Genomic DNA, 26144 nt, shown 5'->3' on the forward strand with positions numbered 1-26144 from the left:
TTTTTTTTTTTTTTTTTTGACGTAATTCCACCTGAATCTGATCTTTTCATGACAGTGTGAACAGCACAGATCAGATTCTTTTCGAATGCGACCCACATCCGATACGTATCCGATTCAAATGCGACCTAACGTCCAGGCCGCATTCATCCGAACTGAACGTCACTGATACTCAACAAATTCTGCGTCCTGATACGCGCAAGTGGGAAGACAAACAACTATGACGGACTATAATGAGGATTAAGTTGTTAACATGCTGCTCCGGTTGGACAACAACTTCAAATGTGTAAGCTAAGCTCCACCATTAGCCTCCATGTTTGCTTGCGCAAACACTGAGCACTACTTCTTTTTATGGCGGTTTGCAGAACACTGAGAACGCTGACGCTATTGCGCCCTCTACTGCGCATGCGGGACACTTTCAGGTCGTTTGCCCGTTCAGACTGCAGAACGCATCCAGATCGCATATGCAGTGTGAACGGCCCGGCAAAAAAAATCCGATTTGACAAAAAAATCGGAATTGGGTCACTTCAGGCTGCAGTGTGAACGCACCCTAAATTTTGTCCCACCTTCATCATGTCTTTGTCAAAGCCAAAGCCTGCAGTTCTTGTATTGGAGAAATAATTAAATGTTGATGACATTTGAGGATATTTTTTAAATGTTTTTTATGGAATCCTTTATGCAGCCCAGCCTCACCCAGACTCTGCCTCCAGCGGCCCCCGGGTAAATTGAGTTTGAGACCCCTTCTCTAGATCTTCCACGCTACAGTTTTTTTTCTAGAGTGTAGGACTGAGATGGACCATGTGGATCCCTATCCAGGGTAGATGTGGGGTTGGTATCCACTGCTGACTATTAATTGCACCTCAAACTCCACATCAAGTCAATGTAGATGGGTCACCATACACTGCACTCTTAGGAAAACATGGCAAAACACTACACTAAACTAAGATTTGCAGCTTCTAATTCATCACAATGTTTAATACAATATGTTTTTTTATTTTTTTTATTTTGATTTTAATTCTTGAAAACAGGAAGCTCTTTAAACCAACTTGGTTCTATGTAAAAAAATAATTTGCAAAAATGTTCATTGGAACTAACGACTTGTTGTATCCCCTATGGCTTATGAAAAGCTTTTGTGAAAACTGGATACTTTTATATCAGTATGGAGTAATTTCTTTCCAGTATTTTTTTGCAAAATATGTTTTCATTCAGATCGTGATCTGAATAAAGGAAATAAAGGTGAAGGAAATAAGAAGAAATAAATGGGAACAAAATGAGAAACAGAAGGTAATTCTTTACTACGTAGAAGTTCCTAGAAAGCCTGTTGAACTCAAAAGTTTGCAGTATAAACTAGATAAACAAAATATTTTAATGACTCTGTGAAATACATGGAAATTCAAAATTAAATCTCAGAATTAGAAAACAGCATCAAAAATAACAGTGACTGCAGGAATACTAGAAATGCTAAGTTTCTCAAAATATATTTTTATTGAATGGCAAATAATGTTCCAGCCTGAAAACAACACTGCTGAAGAGAAAATGCAAATATTAATCCCAATAATCAAGGCTACAATATATTTATATAATTAGTTGTGTTGTTCAAATTACAAGGACATGATCCCCAACTCATCTGAAATTAAGATATCGACTACTTAAAAGAGGACAACCTTAAGGCTGTCAGTATGTTATTATCAGCCCTTCTGCTCACAAATATTAAAAAACCTGTGGGTGGTCCCGCCTGGGTTTATAAGCACAGACTTATTAAACAATAGTACCAAACGTTTCACAGAAAGGTTATGCTTAATGAAATTTGCCTCACATTACATTGAGCCATGCCATTTAGTTGTCATTTCAAACTGTAAAAGCTACCATAAAAGTGTCTTAAAGCTAACTGTAAGTTAACTGTTGTAAATGAGTTTTCTCACATTCCACAGCAGCAGGCATTTTTGACCAGTTTTGTCTGCATAAAACAACATGGTTCTTCACAGGCAGTCTATATCCAGACCTCAGCACTCCTCTGTTTGCACCTTTCAATCTCCTTCTTGCTCTTCAGAAGCTGCCTCTCGTGTTTATGCGAGTCCGACCTCTTTGCTCGTCCAGGCCTGACTTCTACTTCCACAACTTCACGGCTAAGTGCGCAGCTCCAATCAGGCTGGTGACCCACCACCAGATCCAGAGTGGGTAGAGAGGTAGTGCTGGTCACATCCCTAAATCCAAAAGAAGATGTGAGTGAAGGGCTGTCAGGTGGAAAAGGTTTATATCCACCCTGGATACCTGGACAGCCATCCCAAGACTTTTTCTCTCTCAACTTCAATGCATGACGAATCTTTTTCCAACCCAGATGATTTAACTCCAGGAGGTTCAGCAGAATGCAGAAAACTCCTACACAGAACATAAAGAGGAGGAAGATAGTCTTCTCTGTGGGCCTGGATATGTAGCAGTCCACCGCTTGCCTGCATGGGGAAGAAGTGCAAAGAAATTGGACAGGTACATGGAAGCCATACAGCTTCCACTGGGCCAAGACAAAGCAGATCTCCAAAACAGCCCTCAGACAAACATGGAAAATGTAACATTTGGACTGAACTCCACCAGAAACAACTTGAGCTACCTCAGTGTCCTCTCTGAAGGTGCAGGTTTGGGGATGGATCAAGTTCACTGTATTGTTTAGGTCCTTTTTCTGAATGTTCTGTGTAGTGAGGTCCTCCAGCACATCTGCTAGGCTGTGACCTAGATGTTTATGGGAGTGGATTGAGCAACTGTCCGAGTCACAGCTGCAGTCGAAGGTCTGTTGTCTTTCCTCTTGCTTTACATCAATGGCTTTATGCCTTGGTCGTTTTCCCAGCATCTGAGAGCTATTCTGTGGTTGCTTGGACAGGTTATGCCATGTGTAAATGATAAAGCAAAGCGACGGAGTGGATACACTGATTATGTGAAACACCCAGAACCGAGGCTGTGAGATGGGTGCAAATGTGTCGTAGCACACAGTTGAACATCCTGGCTGTAAAGTGTTGCAAACAAACATTTCTTGTTCATCCGTATACACATCCTCTGTAGCAACAGCAACAATGAGCAGCCTGAAGATAACCATGACTGTGAGCCATAGGCGTCCGATCATAGTGGAGTGATGATGGACAGCATCCAGGAGACGTTTGAGCAAAGTCCACTCTGTCATGATTCCTGTTGCTGCTAGTTGCTTCGGTAAAGGAAGAGCTGTCAGGAATAGAGCAGTTTAAATTAAAATACTCCACCTCTCGCTTAGAGTTGCTGATAATGTAAAATTCCTGTTGGAAGAATTTTTTTCCCCGCTGGTCCACCTAATCTATTGGAGCTTTTCTTTTTTGTAGATCTTTTTAGCTTTTGTTGTTTCTAGAAATTACATCTGTTTAGTCCTTGATTAGTTCCTCTAACCTCAAGCACCTCATGTCTGGAGAAAGCCTCTTCTGTCCCCTAATGTTTGCCAGCCCCCTTGGCTGCCCTATGCACAGTGGAGCCTCTGTATTAGAACCACCCATCTTTCATAGATAAGAAAATCCACTTGACATGAGTCACTTGGCACACTCACATCTCTCTTGTAGTGAGGATCCATTTTAAAACCAAGCGACATCCCCGTTCCTTCCTAAGAGCAGCTACTGATAATGCTGTAACAGAGCATTCTTCACTGATTAGTGCTCTAAAAGCAAAGGAGCTCTTCTTATAACATTGATGTACATTCCAATGAACCGTGTATACTGTCAGATTCAGTCTGCACAATTTATAGCATAGGTATTCACTTGCAAGACAATTAAAGGCAAAAACCGTAAACAATATGTTTCTACTATTGAGGGAAAGAAATTGGCTGATTAAAAACATGCTCTCACGGGAGATAGTGTTGGTGCCTGGTAGGCTTTTCTGTTTAAAAAAGGTTTCAATCCACTTGCCAGTCCTGTTATCTGTGTTTTAAAAAAAAGTCAACTGAAAGGGCTGCTTGGCTAAATATGCTTCCAAGATAAAAACACTCAGGCAAGCTATATCGCTGGCTCAAGACTAAGTTTGTGTTGTGTTTTTTACATGAATAAAATAATTTATGTCTATTGTCTTGCAGCTGATCTGAGATTGTGTTACAGGAGTAATAGGTCCAAGAGGGCACTACCGCCATCTCTCTTCCTATTGACATCCTCCAGCTCGTTCTGGCAGATACCATGGCCAGACTAGGTGGGATACATGATTCCTCCAGCTAGTTCTGGGTCTTTCTGAAAGTCTTCTTACAGTGGGACAAGCCCAGAAAACCTCCAAATTAAGAACACCAAGGGGCCTCCAAATCACATGTACGAGTACGAACTGCCTCAACTGACTCTTTTCGATTTGGAAAAGTAGCAGCTCTACATAGAGTGTACTCTAGATGAGGGAGGTCCTGATCCTATCTCTTACACTGAGTCAAGCCACCGTGCCAAAGAAGCTCATTTCGACTGTAGGTGAGCGTCGGACCATGGACGGACAGGTAAATCAAGAGCTTTGCTTTTTTGCTCAGCTCTTTATCCACCACAACAGGAGCAGTGCAAACATTAATGCAGATGAAGCCCCAATCAATCCGTTTGCTGTTCCATCCAACAATAGGTTGCAAAGAAGACACAAATATACTAAAACTCCTCTGCTGGATGCAGAGACTGGCCTCAACCCAGACATTTCAACTTTTTCCTGTTATGGACCATGACCTCAGACTTAGACGAGCTGACTCTATTTCAGGCTGCTTCACACTCAGAAGCAAACAATTTCAGTACACACTGGAAGTTGTGGCCAGAAGAAGCCTAAATAGCCATGCCATGTGTAAAAAGAAAAGATGAGACTAGAGTGTCTGGTTCCCAAACCAGACACTCTAGTCTCCATGATTACACCTTAAGATCCACTCCATAAACACCAGAAACAGGGTGACTAACAAAGGGACAGCTGACGGAGTCCAGTGCACATTGGGAAAAGTCTTGACTTTGTGCCGAGAATAGGGACACAGCTTTTGGTTTAGGAATAAACGTATTGGATAGCCTTTAAAAGCCACCCAGATACCTGGCACTTCCAGGTATCGTGTTACCTGTGCAGCCATTCCAAATACTGAGCATGCATAGAAACAGAGGAGAGGACAACTCCCCTTTTTCAGAAATACACCTCCAGCAGAATCTGGATCAGTGTGAGCTGCCATTTTCAGGGGGCGACTAAGGTGTTGAGAAGACAGAGTATATATGCATAAATATGGAAGCACTAATCTAGGAGTGCTTTTATATTGAAATAAAGAGTAAGTAGTAGCAGTAACTTCTTTAGCAGCTTCATCTAGGACAGTGGTGCCCAAAGTCGGTCCTCAAGGGCCGGCATCCTGCATGTTTTAGTTCTCTCCCTGGTGGTAGTAGCAACCTTTTCAGCATGTCAATGATCTTCTTAGGCCATCTAATGAGCCATCATTTGATCGAGGTGTGTTAAACCAGGGAGAGAACTAAAACATGCAAGATGCCAGCCCTGTACTGGTACTGACTTTGGACACCACTGATCCATAAGATAAACACTGTTGTAAGCCCTGAGTCAGTAGGGCTGTACCCCAAAGAGCTATTTGTGTACATAACAAAGTTAGTCACATCAGCAACTCTTTTAGTTGGAGTCTTGGAAAGAGAGGTCAGTAAGTACAGAAAGATAGTCAAGTGTATAATACTTAGAAAGACAACATGAAGGTATTGGCAGCAATAGCTCTGTCAATGCTACCTTCAAGCAAGGTGTCACAGCTAAGAAGAACGCCATCTCTGAATTAAATTTTATGAAGACATAAAACAGAGAGCACATGAAGTTTACAATTATTATTTATCCAATAATTGTAGATAAATCATAACTGATGACTAGTACTAGGAAAAAGTTGAGGAAAACATGTTAACATACTAAATACCTAATATAATACTGCAAAACTCTTTTATAATATCAATGACAGTGTGTGTCACTGTGTGCCTGTGTGAAATGATGGTCACTGAGCTTCTGAGCTAATCAGTCTTTACCCTCATTGTCTCTAGGTATCTATTTATGAACTGACAGATTAATGAACAGGTGTTAGGCCAACTGTCCACTCAGTGTGTTTGACTGTATAGTCAAATGTAAATGCTTGTCTGAAATGTACTTTTGAAAAAGAAAAATAAGTGGTATCTCTCAATAGAGACACTCAAATTTCATTACACATAAGGTTGTCTGATTTTCAGCTGAAGAAATTTCTCTTTTCCAGGTTTAGCACAATGTGACTGTCAAAATAGCAACCTTTCCCTTAGTTTGCATTTAAGAAAAGAAAGAAAAAGTAGCAATATTTGTATATGTGATTTAGCATCACACCAACAAAGGTTGTATCAACCTTCCAGACTACACAGGAGTTCTGGTTCTGGTCTGCTTTGGATCCCCAGAACCAAATATGGAGGAGCACCATTCAGCTTCTATGCATCACAAATATGGAACCAACTTCAAGAAAACTGGAAAACAGATCAAACACTCAGTTCCTTTAAATCAAAGCTTAAAACCCAACTTTATTTTTAACTGAATTGGCAAATCAAAATTAAAAAGAAAAATCTTTAAAACATTTGTTGTCATGGGAACATATATTTACCTTTTTTCTTTTTTAATAAAATGCATAGGGTATGTGATTATCCCTGAATAACTTTAGGTTCACAGTTCAAACTTAGACTGAGGACTTTAAGTGGACAATTTATGTGCTCTCATGGGTTTTTAACCACATAAAGTTCTCTCCACTACCTAAGTGTATTAAATTATGATTTTACATTTTCCTTGAGTGTTATTGAGTGCCTGCCTGTTTGTGTTTCTGTTTCTTTTTGTTGCAGTTTCTTTATTTGGCTTTGCGATTTCAGTTTATTTATTCATTTATCATTGGTAGCTCTTGTACAGTAAGACCATAATATATTTAGAAGCATTAGGTATCCTAACTGCTCAACAGATTTATAGAGTGTCTCTGTATCCTGTGGCCCAGGAGTTAGCAACACTAAATGCTGATTGACAGGCAGGAGCTTCACCAGTGGACATACAGAGTGGACTGCAGATTTTTTTTTTTCCCTTACCTGAGAAGGTGTGTCCACTCCCTTCAACACTGTAGTGTTGTTCATAGGCTCAGAGGCTGTCAGCAGCCAGTTGTTAACAACATGGGCAGCGGGAGTAGCAGCGCTACCAGTGCATCTGCTAACAGGTAGGAACTAAGCCAAATAGATGGAGAGGGACATAGTAGGTCTTTTATTAAACTTTGTCAGTTTAGAAAACATAAATTCATTGTTTTATCAGTTTGAAGGTAAATGTGACATTTGCCAAGCACCGTTGCTAAGTAGTTTTGAAATTGATTCAGCTGATTATTTTTCTATAGATGGAATGGGTAGGCATGTGGCAGATTTATTTTCATTGTGTCATTTATTTTTTTGACAAAGCTGATTAAGAGGCAAGATAATTAAACACCCTGGGAATAGATCCACAAAATGTACTTTACACTTATAATAGAAAAATGTATACTTTTTTATTTGTTTACAATTACAAATAAGTGATGATGAATTTAATATTAGCATTATTATTTTGCGCACATGTATATAATGTTTTCTATTCAGCAAAAAATCTTTGGTCAACTAAATAACCAAAGATTTAATGACTGACCTCAGCAAAAGATTCCCCCCAAACTTAAACACAAAATCATTAGTGAAATCCCAGTCATGTCGTATAATTATCCATCGGTAGATGGCGACGCAGCATCACATTGAAGCAACTAGTAATTTACCCCTTTCATCTCTTCACTGATTGTAAATCAGAGGAGATGGCGCTGATAGCTAACAATTAATAAATATCTTTTTCCATAGTTTATAAACTAAATGCAGGGCGGGGGGGGGATGATTAGAAAACTCCAAAGCAGCTACAGGATATACTGCAGGATGTCAAAATTGGATGCCTTTTAATTGTTTTACCTGCCGATATTGCGTACATCCTAAGCACTAATAAAGTGAAAAGCCATTAAAGGCAATGGACACCCACGTTGCATACTAATCCGAACGACAGTCTGACTACCTTCCTGAATGCGGTCACATGCTCTACTTTATGCTCTTGTGATGCTTTCACGCTTTCCCATTGGCTCTCTAACTTTACTAATCACTCCTATCATGTATCAGCATATCCTTCCGCCACGTTCTTTGCGTTTTATAAATACCCATCTTACCATAAGAGTCAGTATTTACATAAATATGCATTTCTCTGCTTTGGTTTCCTTAATGCTTGCCGCTGGTAAGGTTCCCTAAAGAGATCGTGCGCTTTTGCTTTTACTATTTGTCGGATGGATATAAGCATCCCTAGAAAGTAGTTCCATGCAGTGAGGAAATAGGAGGGTAGATCACCTTGAAGCTGGTCTCAGACTGCCAGCAGTCGCATCGCAGTAGACATCCCCTACCAGAGTTCAGGTGGGTACTTTCAACAGGGCTTTAAGTTCGCGTTTTTTAAATAGTTTTGACATTTGAAAGCTTCTCTTAAGCAATTAGCCTCTCGATTTATTAGTAGCTTTATGTATCTTGCTGACAAATTTTGTCACGTTTAGGTCAGTAATTGATGTCAGTATTTTTACTCTGTTGCCTCATGCAACTCGATACTGTACATCTGAAAGAGTCATAAAAGCAGTATCTCAAATTAGATACGAGTTGTAAGTCCAACTATGTCGGTATTGAATATTAAAATTCAGTGTGTAGACAAGAAAAAGACGGCATTTCCCCCTCGAATACTGAGCAGCTCTTTATATTTGGCCACCCGCTATCTCTTTTATGTTATGAACTTATGCTATATTCTTCCGTAGTTTTGCATAGAAATTTTTGAAACGGTAATTTAACGTGATGCGTCAAGTCTTAGCCGTGGTAGAGTCGCTTCCTGTTGCCTCCTGCTGTGGGTGTGGCTCCTCCGGTTTCTTCGCCTCCCATTGGTCAGTTCGAGTGATGTCTGCAGATCAGGAAAATGTGACGCAGGATGGGAGAACGTGACCTTTGCCGCATCGTCTGAAATTTAGCAGAAGCTGTATTTTACACCGAGATACTGTGTGTTCTGTATATGAATGTATAAAAATGAAGCTTGATCAGCTTGAGGTGTTTTAGTTCCTGAATACTTTTTTCTTTTGTTTAGACAATTTTCTTAATTGTCTAGAACCATGAAACTAGTATAGGGAAAATGCTGGCATGTAAATGTAGTCTGAAACGTGTCTTTTTTTTTGCTGCAACTGTGGTGCCGTAGATTTATGTAATGAATCGTGAAAAAAGGGATTATTGACATTGAATACAGATAAGTGAGGGCAGGTCTCACCTTGCCTGTGTAGGCCTGGACTGTCGTCCTTAGAATGTGAACTGTTCCAGACAGAACTAGACAAAATTACTAGAGAAGGGCCTTAATTTAAAGGTTAATTTATATGGACCCCTGATCAGATGCATCCAAAGTGACAGAGACTACTCACAAGTGTTTTGGTATGTTGCAAGAAATAATATTGTGTGCAAACACAAGCAGGTTTTGTCCTGTTTAAAAAATTATGTTGACAAAATGTTGTCTTTACTTTCAAAGGGTCAAGGTGAGTCAAAATGTGCACCATTATTGGTAGTGTCCAGAAATCACAATCAATTTTCAATTAAATGGCTTAGTGATCTGAGCACACATTAAGAAATCAGAATTATTTTGTCTTTTCTTTAACTACATGAAAGTTATGAACTCCCACACTTTTCAAACAGCAGCATATGCTATCACATTTGAGTTCAACAAAATAAGGCAACACTGAATGAAGATTTTGTGTATTGCAGTAATAAAAAAAATTGTTTTAGCAAAGTCTTTATGACGTACTGTTTTGGTAAAATGTTTTAGCTGCAGCAGATCTGTCAGTGTAGAAGGTCAGACATATCGCAGCTGGTCCTGCTCCCATGTGCAGGCATTTTATCTTTAATACCACTTCACTCTACAATTTATGGGTATTCCTTTACCTCTTCAGACCACTCTCTTTCTGAGGTTTCAGAGAACTTCACTTTTATGTTTGCATTCCACTTTAGGTACAGGTTTATGGAACCCATTGCATTGCAGAGAGCTGTGAGACGGTACAGGCATAGCTTACAATCATGAGAATGGATGTATTATGGAGTTCAATATTTCCACACACCAGCTTTCTAGGCTGTGTGTTATAATTAGCCCACATTCTGTTTTTAGCCTAGGGTCTGTGTGACCCACGGTAGCATTAGCATTGGTTAGACACTGTTCTGATGTGCTCTGGTGGGATTCTCGTGTCTGTCTGCTGGTTCAGTTTAGGGCGATTGCCCAGTTGCAGCAGGTGCTCTTCGTGTTCTTTATCCCCATTGAATGGATTTAAACTTGAGCTCCTAAAAGTGTCACACGCATGCACACTCACTTCAGCGGTCAACTCTGCTTTTGTGAGGCACGGCTTGCTCACTGGCATTGGACTTTCCAGCACACTGGGGAGGCTCTGGAGGCCCTTGCTTGTAAAGGGCTTGGTTGTCCCCAGGAGATACCAGAGGATCTACAGGGGGTATGTAGTGCAAACTATACACGCTACCTAGTTTTAGGGAGGGTGAACAATTGAAGACGCTTCTGTCCTTGGGAGCTAACTTGGATTAGCCTCATGTTACATCACATCCATAGTGGATGATGGGGAATGTCACGTCGCACTGGCAGCCATGCTTCTGTTGCTGTTGATTACTGTATAGGGATACTTCACATCTAAATGACCAAGATATGAGATTTGTTATCTTAAAACTATTTTTATGGTTGATGTGTTGGAAAGGGATTATTAGGTAGCCAACTTCTGAAGTTGTCCTGCTGCTGCAGTGATGCCTACAGGCTGTGCTAGTGTCACAGACCTTTTTTTTTTCTCCTTTTTTTTTTTTAAAACTAGTATTAGTAAGGTGAGTTAGACAGGAAAAACTGCAACTGTTATCAGGGTGGTTTCCATATATTTTTTTTCCAATGTAGTTTAAGGTTGTGGGTGATATTCACAAAGGCATATGCTCAAGGTTTTTTAAATGAGGTAGCAATATTCTAATCTTTTTCTTTCTACTAAACTAAAAAAAAACTGCATAAGTACATGCTGTAGGTTGATGCACTTATCGACAGAAAAGGTGGGATTTCTTGGTTTTGAATACGGCAACATTTCAGATTGTTTTTGTGATCACCAGTCAGAGTTGATCAATGATACATGGGCAAATGTCAATTCCTAGTCTATTAAGTAGTGTCTCTCTAAAGCTGACTAGTACCTTTGGTTGGCTGTTTCATACCTTCAGAGGAGCAAGTTTGAGAGCTTTTTATCAAATTTGTAGCTTTTATGTTGCAGCCGTTAATTCGTAGTTCACGGTGTACAGAGATGTCTCAAACTTGCTTACATTGTTTTGGGATACAGCATAGGAACTCATTTTGTTTGTATTTTATTTGGAATTATATGAAACAGTGAAATTATATTACAAAAATGAAAATACACCAAACAGCTCAACTCCTATCACTTCATATCAATCAGTTAAATTTGCTATGATCAATAACTTAAAATGCTCCAAGTGAATATTTGATAAATATAGGCTAAACCAGTGGTTCCCAAACTTTTTCTCCTGGGCCCCCCCAGTAGTTTCCAAACACTTTCTGCCCCTCCCCCTACCCACAGGACCCCCCCTGTGGATTACAATAGGGAGAGTTAGACTTTGGTCTTATTGAAACGATGTGTGTGACCCCGGGGGTGGGTGGGTGGAGCTGGGTAGTGGGGGGAGGGAGGGATTAGATAGACTCCCTGTTTTACACCCCTTGTTATACAATGTGTGTCCAGTGGGGGGGTTGGGTGGATAGAGAGACTCTTAGAGACTTCCTGTTATACTCTTCCACCCCCCAGCATGCACAGCATTCATCATTGTTTTTTTGTTTTTTTTCCCATTGATCCATCCTGTGCCCCCCCTGCAATGGCATGGCCCACAGTTTGGGAACCTCTGGGCTAAGCTGCAGTAAAAAGTCTACTCTAAAAAGCACATGGTGGAGGTGCTGCTTTTTCTTTCAGCAAATGTCTGCCCCCCTCTTTTTGAGGATGTGGTTTTACCCAGTCACAGAGGTTGCCTGGGGTTGCAGTGGGATGTGACTGCACTCACGTACGGTCTTTGTCTGAGCCATTGATGTTGGTATAGCAACTCTGTCTGGAATCCCCTGTCTTGATTCATCTGTAGTTAGGATGTGATGAGTAAGCCAACGTTAAACCTCTGGTGTGCCTGATTAATGCGTAAGATTTTCCTCTCGGAGGCCTTCGTTTGCTTTTACACCACCTCCTAAAAATTGACTTCTAGGTGCTACCACGTTTGCATACAGTAGTCTTGACGCAGGCAAGTTGCTAAGTAAGACTGATTTATAATTTCATTTGCTGGTTGACATTGGAAAAGGAAGCCATTTTCTCTCTGTGGCACATGTTGATGGCTGCCACTTACCATCTGGTGTTGATCTGAAGGAGGAACAGACTCTGATCATGAGGACCAGCAAATACCAGATGAAGGGGTTGTTGCCTAAAGCATCAGTTTTTCTGCTTGTTGTTCACCAAGTGAGAGTGGATTGCATGCATAATTTAGTAATGAAGAACTCAAGCTTTCCATTGACTGCTATAGAGGGTGAAGGAAAAGTTGGCATCAAGGAGGTAATACACCAATGATGATATTGGTGACGTCACGTGTATACCTAAGATTATACAATTTCCATTATGTTAGATGTTATATTCAAGTAACTATGTAGAGAGAATATTGTTTTAAGAAGGTAATGGTTTTACAAATGCTGGTTTTTAATCTTATTTTTCTACTCTAATCCACTGACTTTTCATAAGACAATCTTTATATAAATTAATGCCACTTTGGAACTATTTTATTTCCTAAAATATGATTTAGTACACATTCACATGGCTTCAAGTGCCATACTTGTCTTTCCTTGAATGACATTTGGTTTAGGAACGTCTTCCTCATGGTGAGTGAAGTGATTCATAATATAGCTGTCAGCCTAACACTGGCTGGTTAGTGAAGCAAATCTGAACTGGTGAGCTGTTTCAGCAGTTATGCAACCACATTTGGAGGGGAGATGCATTCTTCATTCATATACAATACTGTTGCACTCTGCTCAGATAGACCTCGACTGTTAGTTTACATTTTTTTTTATTTCTTTGTTTTTCTTTAAATAAATAAAAAAAAGAAGAAATTAGTCTTTATGAGATGGATTCAGCAGGCTCATTAGAATGTCACTAACAGATTGAAGGGGGGTGGAGGTTGTGGGCAACTGTTGGGGTTTTACATAACCTCATTTCTGGTCTGCACTAAGTATCATTCTTAAAACTAGGAAATTCCACAGTTGTAGCTTTATGACTGTGTTGTTCATTGGCACAGATGACTCAGAAGGGTTGGTGGGTGGGTGTGGACAAGCTCTACAACGTGGTGCAAAGGACCAGTGTACTGTTTTATGTGGAATATGTTTGGGGTATTAGTCTTGACTTTTCAGAGATCAACAAAGCAATCCAGAAATGGTTGGGAGGTTATCTACTGTTCATTTTGTCCACTGCTTGTGCAACCCCAAAACTAAGAGGAACTTAAGAAAAAGCAGTCTTGCGTAAAAACCTGTGTTCACAGTAAAATGTACTTGCACAGAATTGCACTGTGTGAATTTCATAAGTCTAATCTTAAATTTCCACCTTTTATCCCTTCAACTTTCACGACTGAGATAACAGAATGTTGACAATAAAAATGCTACCTTGGGAGTTTTGGACCTAGGTTTTATTTTTTTCTGAAATGGTTGCTTTCTGTTTGTTGGGTGCATTCTGTGTAAAAGCCAATTGGTAGTTTCCCCAAATTCTCCTCACCTTCAAGTAAGGGTAGAACCCACAGCAACAAAATCAGTTTCTACCTGCATTATTGGCATGAGCGTTCGAGTTGCACATCAGCACATTAACAAGAACACAGAAAATTTAGATTTTTCCATGTATAAAGCACCTGGTAATTTGCTCAGATACTTTCTGCTTAATTACTTTGTAAAAGGGTGAAAAATGGTGAGTGTGGTAACCTTTTAGTTGCTGTGTTTGAAAATCTTTCTTCCCTATTTTTTTTTTCCTTTTTGCATGCAGTACTTGTCCAACTGTAAAAGGGATCGCCATGCCTCTGCCAAAAGACATGGGCTCTGCCTTCATCCAGACACAGCAGCTCAACGCTGCCATGGCCGACACCTTCCTGGAACACATGTGCCTGTTGGACATCGACTCCGAACCCACCACAGCCCGCAACACCGGCATCATCTGCACCATTGGTTAGTCGATTCTTTCCAGTTGCAGTCCCTTAAATCAAATTTTAATAGTTTCCTGTTAAAATATTATAGTGATATAAAATTGCTATAGACAAAATCCTTAACCGTGTTTGGCTTCTTCCTGATGTGCTCATGGAAGTATAACATTTGAAAAACTCCGTGATAAGAAATTTCTATAAAGCTCAAGATTTTAAATGTTGTCCAATGTGTAAAAAAAAACAAAAACATTTTCGTTTTGCAGGACCAGCATCCAGATCTGTGGATATTCTTAAGGAGATGATCAAGTCAGGAATGAACATTGCTCGTTTGAACTTTTCCCATGGTACACATGAGGTTGGTGCTTTTTTTTTAAAAAATGTGGTTTAATTTACTTTATAAATCTAATCACACACAGTTCTCTGCTTTATCTCAACTGGTACATTGAGCTTAGAGGTAATATTTGTCATCATTTGTAGTTTCCTGCTATTGTGAAATCTGACGCTGACAGTGAATCGGCACGTATTGTGTAATAAACTGTTTTAGACTAGAATCCTACTAAGCAATCACAAAATGGTTTAACGAACAGAAGAAATAGTTGATGTTATTGCTGAGTAATCCCACACTTTTATTTCAATACCTTATCAATAATTTTAAAATGTCTGTCTTAAGTGATGGGGAGATTTAAAAAACTGTAGCTGAATTATGCGCCTCTATTTTAGACACAAAGGGACACATGACCTTACAAAAGGCTAAAATTTTCTTGATAACAGGAACAAAGACATTTTGAAATCAACTTGATGCAACGAATAATGAAACTTGACCAGCAAACTTGAATTAAATTGAGTAAGAGAAGCTTTCCATTGACTGCTATAGAGGGTGAAGGAAAAGTTGGCAATAAAATAGTTGATATAAACATAACCTCATCCACAATTTACTCCCCATTTTCCTTTCTTCAGAGGACACTTGAAGAATCTTACCCAGAAGGCATCATGTTTAATTTGTTTTTAAACCATTGCTGAAATACTTTGTTTGCTCTTTACCAACTAAAAGTAACACTTTTGTCATCCACACATTCCTTGATATTTGCAGGAACTGCTCTTTTGACCTTTTTTATTCTGTTGTCTTTAACTACAGGCCTTGAGGCAACAGGCAAGGCCACACTTAGTGTTTTGAGCTATGAAGTTTTTTACCAAAGTCTCAAACTTCAATTGGCTTTAAAGGGCAAATGTCTGTACACATTAAACTTTATTTAGAGATTGATGGTTCACGCTAAAGTTTTCCTGAATATATCTCAAATTTCATTTCAATGCAGTCAATGAACTAAACGACTAAAAGCAACTAAATTGTGCCACTAAAGCTAAAGAATGATCTCAGGCTGTAGGCAGGAAGTTGATTTCTAGTAGTGCTCAGCATTATTTGTAATCACAAGAAATGTTATTTAAGCTCAAATGGAAAAGACCAGAAAAACAACCTCAAATGTAATTATCTGCCAGTTGCATTGTTACTGGAAGCTCAGGTTACAGAGGTAGACAGCAGACATCTGTCTTTAAAGCCATAAACGCTGCACTATCTGTTAATTAATCCCCCTAATGGTTGTAAAACACAACTACCGTGTCTCTTTCTTCCCACTTTCCCACAGCTTGGTTGAGAGTCACAGTGGGTGTCATTCTAACTGCAACATTTTATAGATCAGTGTGATTTTTATTTTTTTATTTTTTTGGATCGTTTGTGAAGTCTTTTTAAAAAATAAATAAAATAAAACTAGCACAGAACTAGAATATGTGCTGTCTAATTTGTGGATTTTCAGGATATTCTTAGAAAAGGCCACACCTCTTCAAATGTCGTACTAAAAAAAGACACGAGGCAGCAGGCCTGGCCCTGAAACTGGTAATTATGTCATAAAATCCAGTTGTGGTCAAGGACAGCTGCTGATGAAGACATTGACTGTTTGATTTAACTTCTTATACCCAGCAATTTTAACATTTTAACAAATGCAGTGACATTTCACATATTTTCGGTGCTTTGCAAAGGTTTCTAGAATGTTTGTTTTTAAATATTCTTATGTCGCATGAAGAAAAACTCTGATCATTGCAGTGCTGCCATTACTGAGTTACTTTATGGTTGTGTGAGTTGTCAAACACACCTTGTACATTAATTGCCCTGGCGTGATTTTTGTACCAGTTAAAATGATAGCAAATAACAGTACAGGTCCATCTAGGTAAATTAGAAAATATATTTATTCAGTAATCCCAATTAAAGTAAGACTCATTTCTTCTGCTTTAAGAAATGTTATATTACCATTTGTTAAATAGAGCAATATATTCATATCATGCTTTTCATTTAATTTGTTTTGATTATGTTTTAAAAGAAACGAAAAATTACACAAAGCAAATGAAAGATTTCTGAAATTAAAATTTGAACAGTAAATATTATATAGTATGCTCACTCTTACTTTTTAAAGTTTGCTCTGGACCTCAAGCAACTTGGATTGTCTGCCTCTCTATTCTACCTTCAGATGATGTGACCTGGACTCCCAAATAAGTGATAAATATTTTAATCTGGAAGAGAATTTATGTCACTGAGAAACTGTCCAATGCTTTTTCTTCTCATCAGATTCTACGAACCGTCTTAATTTTGGGAGTCCCATCAAGCAAGAATGTCTTTTATATGTCTTTGCATGCTGGCTCTTGAAACCCCAACTCAAGTTGAGCTTTTTCCAAGTACAACTCATTGCCAAAGTAAAGCCATAGCTTCCCTTTTATAGACCTTGACAAGTTTATTCATGCTTTTATTACCTCTCATATTTACTATTGTAATTCTTAATATGCCGGGTTAGATCAATCATTCCCGCAGCGTTTACAAATGGTTCAGGGCACTGCAGCTCACATTTTTACTGCTACAAAGAAGTATGAACATGCATCTCATCGTAAAATCCTTTTTTTTTTTTTTTTTTTTAATTACCGGTAATTCAGTTTTGGAGCCCCATCTTGTCTACATCATCCCCTTAACATCCATTTGTGAAGCACTTTGGTCAACTGGTTTTTGTGCTGCACACATAAAGTTAACATTGAATTCAGTTCATGTCTTGAAGCTTTCACAGTGAACATCAGAATTAAGAGAAACAAACCTAGTTGAGTTTTTAGTTAATGTAATTAATATAAATTCACCCATACTGAAAAATGAAAGTGATGATATTGAGTAATGTGGCCAAAGGTTGGATGGGAAATTCAACAGTTCATAGGATAGTTACTTTATATGTTGTTTCTATTTTGTTTTTTTGCAAGCAATTTACAAACAGCTTTTTGTTACTATAGTACCACGCAGAAACCATCAAGAATGTGCGGGAGGCGTGTGAGAGCTTCGAGCCGGGCAGTATCCATTACAGACCCATCGGTGTTGCCCTGGACACCAAGGGACCAGAGATCAGGACCGGCCTTATTAAAGGAGTGAGTTTAGCATTAATCCTCAAACCATAACATTTATATTGTACTCCAATTTGATATGAAGTAAATGCATTTTTATGTGACAGAGTGGCACAGCTGAGGTTGAGCTGAAGAAGGGCAACATGATCAAGGTTACTTTAGACGATGCCTACCAAGACAACTGCAGTGATGAGATCCTCTGGCTGGACTATAAGAACATCACCAAAGTGGTGGAAGTTGGCAGCAAGGTCTACATCGACGATGGGCTCATCTCTCTGCAGGTCAAGGAGATTGGTGAGTAGACCAGTGTCACACATTAAGGTTCCTTTTGTGAGTTCTTACGGACGTTAAAACTGCTGTTGTGTCCATTTTTGTCCTCCAGGCAGTGATTACCTCATGTGTGAGATTGAAAACGGAGGCACTCTGGGCAGCAAGAAGGGGGTGAACCTTCCTGGCGCTGCCGTCGACCTGCCTGCCGTTTCAGAGAAAGACATCAAGGATCTGCAGTTTGGTGTGGAGCAGGGAGTCGACATGGTGTTTGCCTCCTTCATCCGCAAAGCAGATGATGTACATGCTGTCAGAGCTGTGCTTGGAGAGAGGGGCAAAAACATCAAGATCATCAGCAAACTGGAGAACCATGAGGGTGTACGCAGGTGTGTATGGTACTGACAAGCTGACTGCAGCTTTATGCATGATGGGCTTGGTCATGTTCTATGTTTGATTGAGATCTTTGATTATGTGTTTTGCATTATATGTTTGCAGATTTGATGAGATCATGGAGGCTAGCGATGGCATCATGGTTGCACGTGGTGACCTGGGTATTGAGATCCCAACAGAAAAGGTCTTTTTAGCTCAAAAGATGATGATCGGTCGCTGCAACAAAGCTGGCAAGCCCATCACATGCGCAACCCAGGTTAGTCCATAGAGCAGGAAGGCTGATTCTTATGAACACTGAAGGTGGTGGATTTCTTTAGCAAAAGGTATTCTGACAGTAATGTAGTGCAGGATTCCACAAAATGATATTCAGCTCAAGACAGATCTAAAACACACTTGCCTACAGATTTTATCTGCATTTTTGTCAATAACATCAGCATAAAATTTGCACTGATCCACTGGTATTAATAAATATTGCATGTAGGCACATGTCAGTGAGTTTCTCAGATTTTAACCTCAAGTACAAATCCCATATTTTAAGATCATAGTATTTCCTCAAAAATGTAATACTGGTAATCTAATTGTTCTTATTCAAAATAGAATGATCTATTATGCTGCTAAATATCCTCACACTGGTTATCAGTTATGATTCATAGCCTTTGATTATAGACTTGGGCAAAACATTTTAATAAAGAACTGCTAAACTTAGTAGTAATTCCTCTGGTCTTCATTGTGTAAAATTGTATAAATGTTTTGTCTTTCCCAGTATTTGTGGAGTACCATAACTTAGCTGGTTTTCAAACTGGATTGCTTTAAAAGTGGCAGGAGGCCATTTAGTTTCTGCATCATTGTTGTAGTATGATGGACAATTATGGTGAATTTTAAATTTATAATTATTTTTTTTTATTTTTAAGATCTTGTTGTAAATTGATAAACTCCACACAACTTTGATAAATTGTCTTAAATCACCAGAGGCATATATGTTTGAAAGGAAGGTAGAGTAGCTTTTATCTTTAAGAAAATGCAACAAAAACCAAAGAAGTTTGCTTTTAAAGGTTTGGCCTCTAGGTTTAAGGAAGATATTTTCCGGTGTAAATGTGTGGTGCTATGCTGAGTTGAATCTCGCTGAACCATTTAGATGTTGGAGAGCATGATCAAGAAGCCTAGACCGACCCGCGCCGAGGGCAGCGACGTTGCCAACGCCGTCCTGGACGGAGCCGATTGTATCATGCTGAGTGGAGAGACTGCCAAGGGAGATTACCCCCTGGAGGCAGTGCGCACACAGCACATGGTGAGTCCAGCAACACTTAAAAATGCAAAATCTTCAAACCCGATGAGAATATAACCATTAATTATTCCACAAGCTTTCAAAATTTGTAATTGTGAAATTGAATTGAAAAAAAATTATTTGTGCTACGAATCAACTGCTTCTCCAAGAATCAACTTTTGTCTGTATGTTCTGCCTTGTTTTTATGTCGGCATGTACACTGCCTGTCCAAAAAAGAAATCACGACTTGGATTTAACAAGTTGGCAATTACTGCCTTGATTATTAAGTTATTTAACCATAACTGATGTAGTAGCTTCTCATTTCTTAAACAACCGTATTGGAGTCGAACTAGCAACATTACAACATGTACAATGCAAAAAGAATTCAAATAATTGGAGCTAAATAGCAGTGCAGCTTTAAGAAAATCACTCAGGCTCATCAATTAGAAAAATCTTAAGTTTGCTTAGAAAGTTAAAGACTGGACTCAGATTTACCCTGTTCCAGAAAGAGAGTTGCATCAGTGCAAGAGAGGTGGATAAAGTCTTCAAACCTGTGTGGGAAGTGTTATGATCTGGGGTTGTTGCTCCAAGAATGATGCATATATCGAATAACCAGGTTATTTTGTCAGTAAAATTTTTCTTTAATCACACGGGTATATTCCAAGATGACTGTCAGGATTATTCTGGCTCAGTTTGTGTTGAGGACACTGAAGGAGCATACATCATGTTCATGCATGAATTGACCATCACAAAGTCCAGACCTTAACAATACTGAGTATCATGCAGCAGCCAGACTCCCATCATCTTTACAAGATGTCGGCAAAAAATGTTTATCCAACTCTGGATGGCTATGAAGGCAACATCGCAGAATATTGAAAACAATGCTGCAGAAAATAAGTGCTGTAACCAAGGCTAAATGAAATGGTGTATGTATCCTTTGGGCAGGCAGTGTACATACTTGCAAGTTTAGTTTCTGTGATCATCTACTGAAACACTGACTTTAAATTTACAAATTATATATATTTTTAATCTATACAGTAATCTTAAGGATGTTTAGGAGCTGCAAGCACATGGACCGCTGCATGATATTTACAATGTGCATGTGGTTATTAATTACTTGAACAGCATGTTGGAAGCTCCTTTTTTTCTCAAAGCCACAATAAATGGCAGCTGCTGCACCTCTTTATCTAACAAATTCACTGCACCTCATATTCTATACTACTTATTTCTTTGCAGTCAAGTTTCCAAATTGCAGATTTTTCTTAAATGTACTCGTACCTGACTGCATCACAAGGTCAAAGGATCATAAGTGTCAAGACTCTGAATTTATCCAATGTTGTTGCTTCAAAGTTGCATTTTCTGTTTCTCAGTTAGGGAGAGATTACAAAAAAAGATTCAAATACCATACCATCAATGGTAATTTAGAAATATCCCAGTTTATCAGTTGTTTGAAGTGACGAAGCATTGATCCCATCTTGCCTGTCCTTCACTCCAGATGCCTTCTTGGCTAGCTGCTGCTATTCCTAGCCACAGTGCAGATGTCTTTGTGACTCAGCAGATGCAGTGCTCCTGTTGCACTGGGAGTGTATCGAATGTCTCTGAATCTGGAGTAAACACCCATCTTTATCAGTAGCTGCACATTAGACAAAAAAAAACACAAACTAATTTACACTAACCTCTAAATACCTGTCTCAAAGTCTTCTGATGTTTTCCTGGCTGATTTTAAAGTGCCTTAGTTTTATTTTGCATCTTTGTGTCAAGCTATTTTAGAAATTAATAATTCACTAATGTGTCATTTGACATCAAATTTTTTTCATTTATATTTCTACTTTGTAGCTGTGTGAGGATCTTAAACATCTGACATAGTTTTAACAGTATTTCCCCGTGTCCTCTAACTGCACACCTAAACTCTCTTGTTAACTATCTTAATTTCTTCTGTCCATTCCTTCTCCTTTTTTATGTCCTCTTAACCTTGTCAATCTGTTTCCCATGTCTTATCTCCCCCTTTTTTTCTCCCCCCCTCATTTCTTTTTCCATCTCTGTGCGCGACTGGTGTGGGAATGCCTGTACTCGATGCATCTTGCCCTTGTGCCAGATTGCTCGTGAAGCCGAGGCAGCCATGTTCCACCGGCAGGTGTTCGAGGACCTGCGTCGTTCTACGCCGCACTGCAACGACCCAGCTGAGGCCATTGCAATCGGCGCTGTCGAGGCCTCCTTTAAGAGCTTAGCCTCTGCGATCATTGTGCTCACGGGCTCTGGAAGGTAGGCCGGTTATCTGGCGCCGACATCTTCTGGATGTCTGATGGAGACTTGAACAGACAGAGAGGGAGAGTAGGGCGAGGCAGGCATTGATGAAGTAACTGGGAGACCTGGCAAAAGCTCAACTAGACTGTTTATTATCTCACCAGCTATACTTTAATGCCAAAGTTCTGCTATTTGTACCTAAATGTTCCCACATTTAAAGTATTTCCCAAAATTGTGATGTTTTTTGAAACTTCCTTAATTTATTTTCTGCAACTATCCTTATTCAGCATAGTCTAGTCCTGTTTTTGCCAGTCGTTCAGTGGTGTGAGTGCCTTGATGTGTTTGTAGTGGAGTGTGTTTGAGAGTAATCTTCCATTCGGGGCTTAGATAGCACGAGAGGCAGAAGCAGCCACCTTCCACAGACAGCTGTTTGAGGAGCTGAGGAGAAGTTCCCGCCTGACCAGAGACCCTTCAGAGGCTGTAGCAGTCGGAGCTGTTGAAGCATCCTTCAAATGCTGTGCTAGTGCCATCATTATTCTCACTAAGACTGGGAGGTAAGAAAGTGAGGGATGCAGTCTGAAAATGTTCCTGAAGGTAAGGTCTAATTACCCAGGCTCCTAATTCTCTTACGTATATATATTAAAATCTCTTAATTTTGCATGTGTGTGGTGATGTGTGTGGATATGAAGGGTAGAGAATAAGAGCGAGAGCGGGAATGACATTAGCCAAATTAATGGGTCTTGTCTGTTCACAAATGGATGCACTGGCTCAGAATGCGAGTTAATCATCTCACCAAGTCTTCTAAATGAATGCAAAACTAAAATTTGATCAAATTCTGATCAACACTGTTCTACATAGAAGAAAATGTTACATCCATTATGTCAGCTCTGTGTCATAGTAAAAAGCAAATATAACCAATTCTATTTGATAATCAGAGGTTGAACTGACGAGATGTTTCCCAAATCGCAATATTATAAATATAAGTCATTGTGAGGACGATCCATTCTTATATGGAACACATTCTTACAGCTTGTTTCTAAGTGTTTTCAGATCCCTAAGAGTAAAGTCAACATTTAAACACTCAACATTAACACCTGGATACAAATGCTGAGAAGGAGGAAGGTTGATTTTTGGCTATAAAAATCAGGCACCTTGCTATAAACGTGGAGTCAACTGTCAACTCTTGGTCAAAGTTGTATGAAATATGAAACCTAACTTAGCTGAAGCTTTTCTGAAACAGAATGATGAATGGCACAGAATCAAATTGTGCAACATAATGGAAGAAACATAGAGATGTTACCCATACAGTTAGGTTCTCACCCAAATGTAGTGGGAACCTAACTGTACTTTTCATGCATAAATTCATGCAAACTTGAATGAGCTGAACAAACATTGGAAGAAATTCTTAATGAGTAATTTAATGTGGGAGATTAGGTCATTTGGATTGTTAGTGTTAATCTAGAATTTTTTATTTGCATATAGTTAAGTTTTTATGTTAATCTTTTGTCTTTGAAATATATTTACTTTTTACCAAGACATTTAACTAGAGTAAACATGAACTGGACTTCTTATTGTGACCTGGAGCCCCTGCACTCCCATGAGGCATCAGAAGTATCATCACCCATTTTGACTGCTTTGACTTTTTCAGACTTTTTGCTCAGAAATTTTAGTAACTGCATGTTGAAAATTAGATTCTACAATATTTCTAACTGTATGAGGTTAATTGAATTGAAAACTGTAGTGTTTGCTCTCTGTGTGAGTCAGAATCTACCAGAATAGGTGGTAGGACAATTTTACTTTGGTTTTCTGTGGTTTTCAACCATATTGATTTTGTTTTTTTTCTTTTAATATTTGCAGTGTTTGTGTGTTCAATACTTGTGTTGACAAAGATGTGTGTAAACATGCATGGTCTAAATTTAGATCAAGTATATGACAAAGTCTAATTGTCCCTTTTCATTTTGAATAAAACTTCAAATGGGCCAAACAAAATTCTTAATGTCTACTACAGACTACAGATTTCATTTCATTGACGTCCAAATTATGCAGTAATGGAAAAAAATCCTTGTGTTGCAAAAATGTTAAGTTTTTTTTCTTTTTTTTTTTTAACCAACATTCTTCTGTAGTTGATGCTTTTGGCAACTGAAATAGTCTCATCCCTACTTTTTTCCCCATGAACGCTAAATATTTTATTTAACTTGCACCCTATGTCCATGTTGTTGCTATTAACCTGTAGTATTGTCAAGTTTCAGTTTTGTAATCTGGTCTCATAATTGCACAGACTACTCAATTTACATAGGCTCTCCGAAGTGACAGGTCAACTTTTTGTTGCGTCAGATGTTTTGTATGGGGAAAAATTGGCATAATCAGAGCAAATCTGCTGAAGTTACTATAAATTATGTAACATTTTCTTCCTCAGTTCTCAGCTTCCCGTGTATGCATGTGTGTCTGCAGGTCTGCCCACCTGCTCTCCAGGTACAGGCCCCGTGCTCCCATCCTCGCCGTGACCCGTAATGCCCAGACGGCTCGCCAGGCTCACCTGTACCGCGGGATCTTCCCTGTCCTCTACACCAAGCCCCCTCACGATGTGTGGGCTGAGGACGTTGACATGCGCGTCAACTTCGCAATGGAAATGGGTGAGCAGCTACTTTTAATGCTCCCACTTAATTAAATTGAGCAGCATATCAGAATTTGTTTCCATGTTTTTACTAAGAAAGGTTTTGATACAATTTTTGTTTTTCTTCAGGCAAAGCCAGAGGCTTCTTCAAAGACGGTGACGTTGTCATCATCCTGACTGGCTGGCGTCCCGGCTCCGGTTACACCAACACCATGCGTGTGGTCCTGGTGGCTTGAGCAGCCAACGCAGCTGCCCTGCACTGACCCTTCACATTTATCTGTCTTTCATTTTCACCATCCCAACCCCTCACTCCTATAAGCACTCAGATGTTTAGTTTTTAGGTTCTCATGCAAATAATTAATCAGAAGACGACCCTTATGACCGAGCAGCTGCTTGGGTGGAAGCAGATATTTTTTTCCAGGCAATTCCGAATTATGTCTTCATTCCTTGAACAGATTTTTTTTTCTTTTTGTCAAAGCAGTTGTCAGAACTTCAGATTATTACACCCCAAACAAAAACAGCTATATTCATTCACTCCGACACTTGTAACATTACATATGAAAGCCTATGAGTGGAAGCATCTGCGTGTGCATGCATGTCTGCCTCCTGTTTGGGTGTTGATGGTTTTGGAGCCGACTAGTCTTTTTGGAGCGCCTTGGTGAACTGTAAAGAACAAACGAATGGCAAACAAAGGTCTTGACTCCATGACTCCCCTAAACAGATTTTTGTGTAGTGCTCTCAGTATGAAGTGTCCTCTCTTATAGACCAGCTTTCATTGTTTCAGTGTATCTGTTAGTGTTGCACTCCTTACCGTCTCCAGACACTGTTACATTCTAAATTGTACTTGACTTTTGTGAAAGGTAAACTTCTTTATTTTGTTGTTTTTGGGACATTCAATTCTGCTTATATTTTGTCTGACTATAGAGATACAAAGTTTTGGGTGTCCAATCCAGAGGAGTTAATGTTTTGTGTTGTTGGATGTGTCACAGAGCCTTTACATTTCTTTGCATTCAGATAATATCCGAGGGGGAAAATTGTAAACATTTGATTTGGATCATGAGATCAGAACTCATGTTTAAAACCTCTCTCATCGTCTTCTCTGTTGGTGATCCACTGTAGCTGTCCTGCTCCTCTAACATGCTTTTGATTGTAATGCTAGAGACTAAGAACTAACTATGTAAAGGGGGATTATGATGTTTAGCTGGTGAATTGAGATGTCTCGTGAGACTGAGGTTCTATCAATAAAGTGAGCACCTATCAGAAGTTTCTGGCCTTTTGTTTTTGAAATAACTTAATAGGAACAGAAGGATTGAAAGTAAGCTCAAAGAAAGATTTAAAAAGTTTGGATTCAGAACCTTTTACTGAGCTTTATGAGGTATGGCCTATGTCAGGCCTCTCAAAACAACGAGATAACACAGTAGCAGCAGTGTTGCAACACAAAGTCCTGCTGGATCTCCATAATAATCCATTTTGAGTAATTATTTCATCTTTCCGTGAACGCAGAACATTTACTGGCAGTCTTGGCTGTACACCACGCCCACCTGCTTACGGATTTCATCCTCCAGTTCTGCCAGCAGAAGAGAGTCTGAGTGAGACATGACTGGACTCTCCTTCAGCCCTACGGGGAGAAATGGAAGCAAAACCACATTTACTGATGCCAACTAATATT

General features: G+C 39.3%; 3 protein-coding genes across 6 annotated transcripts in view; 1 reads left to right on the forward strand and 2 right to left on the reverse strand.

The window, feature by feature from the left end:
- Window positions 1-1517: 1517 nt before the first annotated feature.
- On the reverse strand, window positions 1518-3734 carry gjd6 (gap junction protein delta 6). The gene has a single exon (XM_016671524.1). It carries the CDS (start codon window positions 3164-3166, stop codon window positions 1988-1990), a length of 1179 nt encoding a protein of 392 aa, XP_016527010.1. The 5' UTR covers window positions 3167-3734; the 3' UTR covers window positions 1518-1987.
- Window positions 3735-7124: 3390 nt separating this feature from the next.
- pkma (pyruvate kinase M1/2a) lies at window positions 7125-25735 on the forward strand. 3 transcript variants are annotated; one of them, XM_016671539.1, is made up of 11 exons: window positions 7125-7183; window positions 14120-14298; window positions 14537-14628; window positions 17589-17720; window positions 17804-17990; window positions 18079-18349; window positions 18459-18609; window positions 19489-19641; window positions 21713-21879; window positions 24313-24494; window positions 24605-25735. In XM_016671539.1, exons 1-11 carry the CDS (start codon window positions 7140-7142, stop codon window positions 24709-24711), a joined length of 1665 nt encoding a protein of 554 aa, XP_016527025.1. In that variant the 5' UTR covers window positions 7125-7139; the 3' UTR covers window positions 24712-25735. The 3 variants fall into 3 exon arrangements, with proteins under 3 accessions (XP_016527025.1, XP_016527026.1, XP_007552276.1); XM_016671540.1 differs by lacking the exon at window positions 21713-21879 and adding an exon at window positions 22249-22415; XM_007552214.2 differs by lacking the exon at window positions 7125-7183 and adding an exon at window positions 8319-8426.
- Window positions 24935-26144, reverse strand: part of LOC103138111 (uncharacterized) — a 29383-nt gene continuing 28173 nt past the window's right edge. For both annotated transcript variants that reach the window (XM_016671535.1, XM_016671534.1), the window contains exon 28: window positions 24935-26093. In XM_016671535.1, coding sequence (XP_016527021.1) covers window positions 25984-26093 — 110 coding nt within the window. In that variant the 3' untranslated portion in view covers window positions 24935-25983. The remainder of the gene's footprint in view (window positions 26094-26144) is intronic.

The sequence above is a fragment of the Poecilia formosa genome, unplaced genomic scaffold, assembly GCF_000485575.1.
Source record: "Poecilia formosa unplaced genomic scaffold, Poecilia_formosa-5.1.2 Scaffold46, whole genome shotgun sequence".
Classification (NCBI taxonomy): domain Eukaryota; kingdom Metazoa; phylum Chordata; class Actinopteri; order Cyprinodontiformes; family Poeciliidae; genus Poecilia; species Poecilia formosa.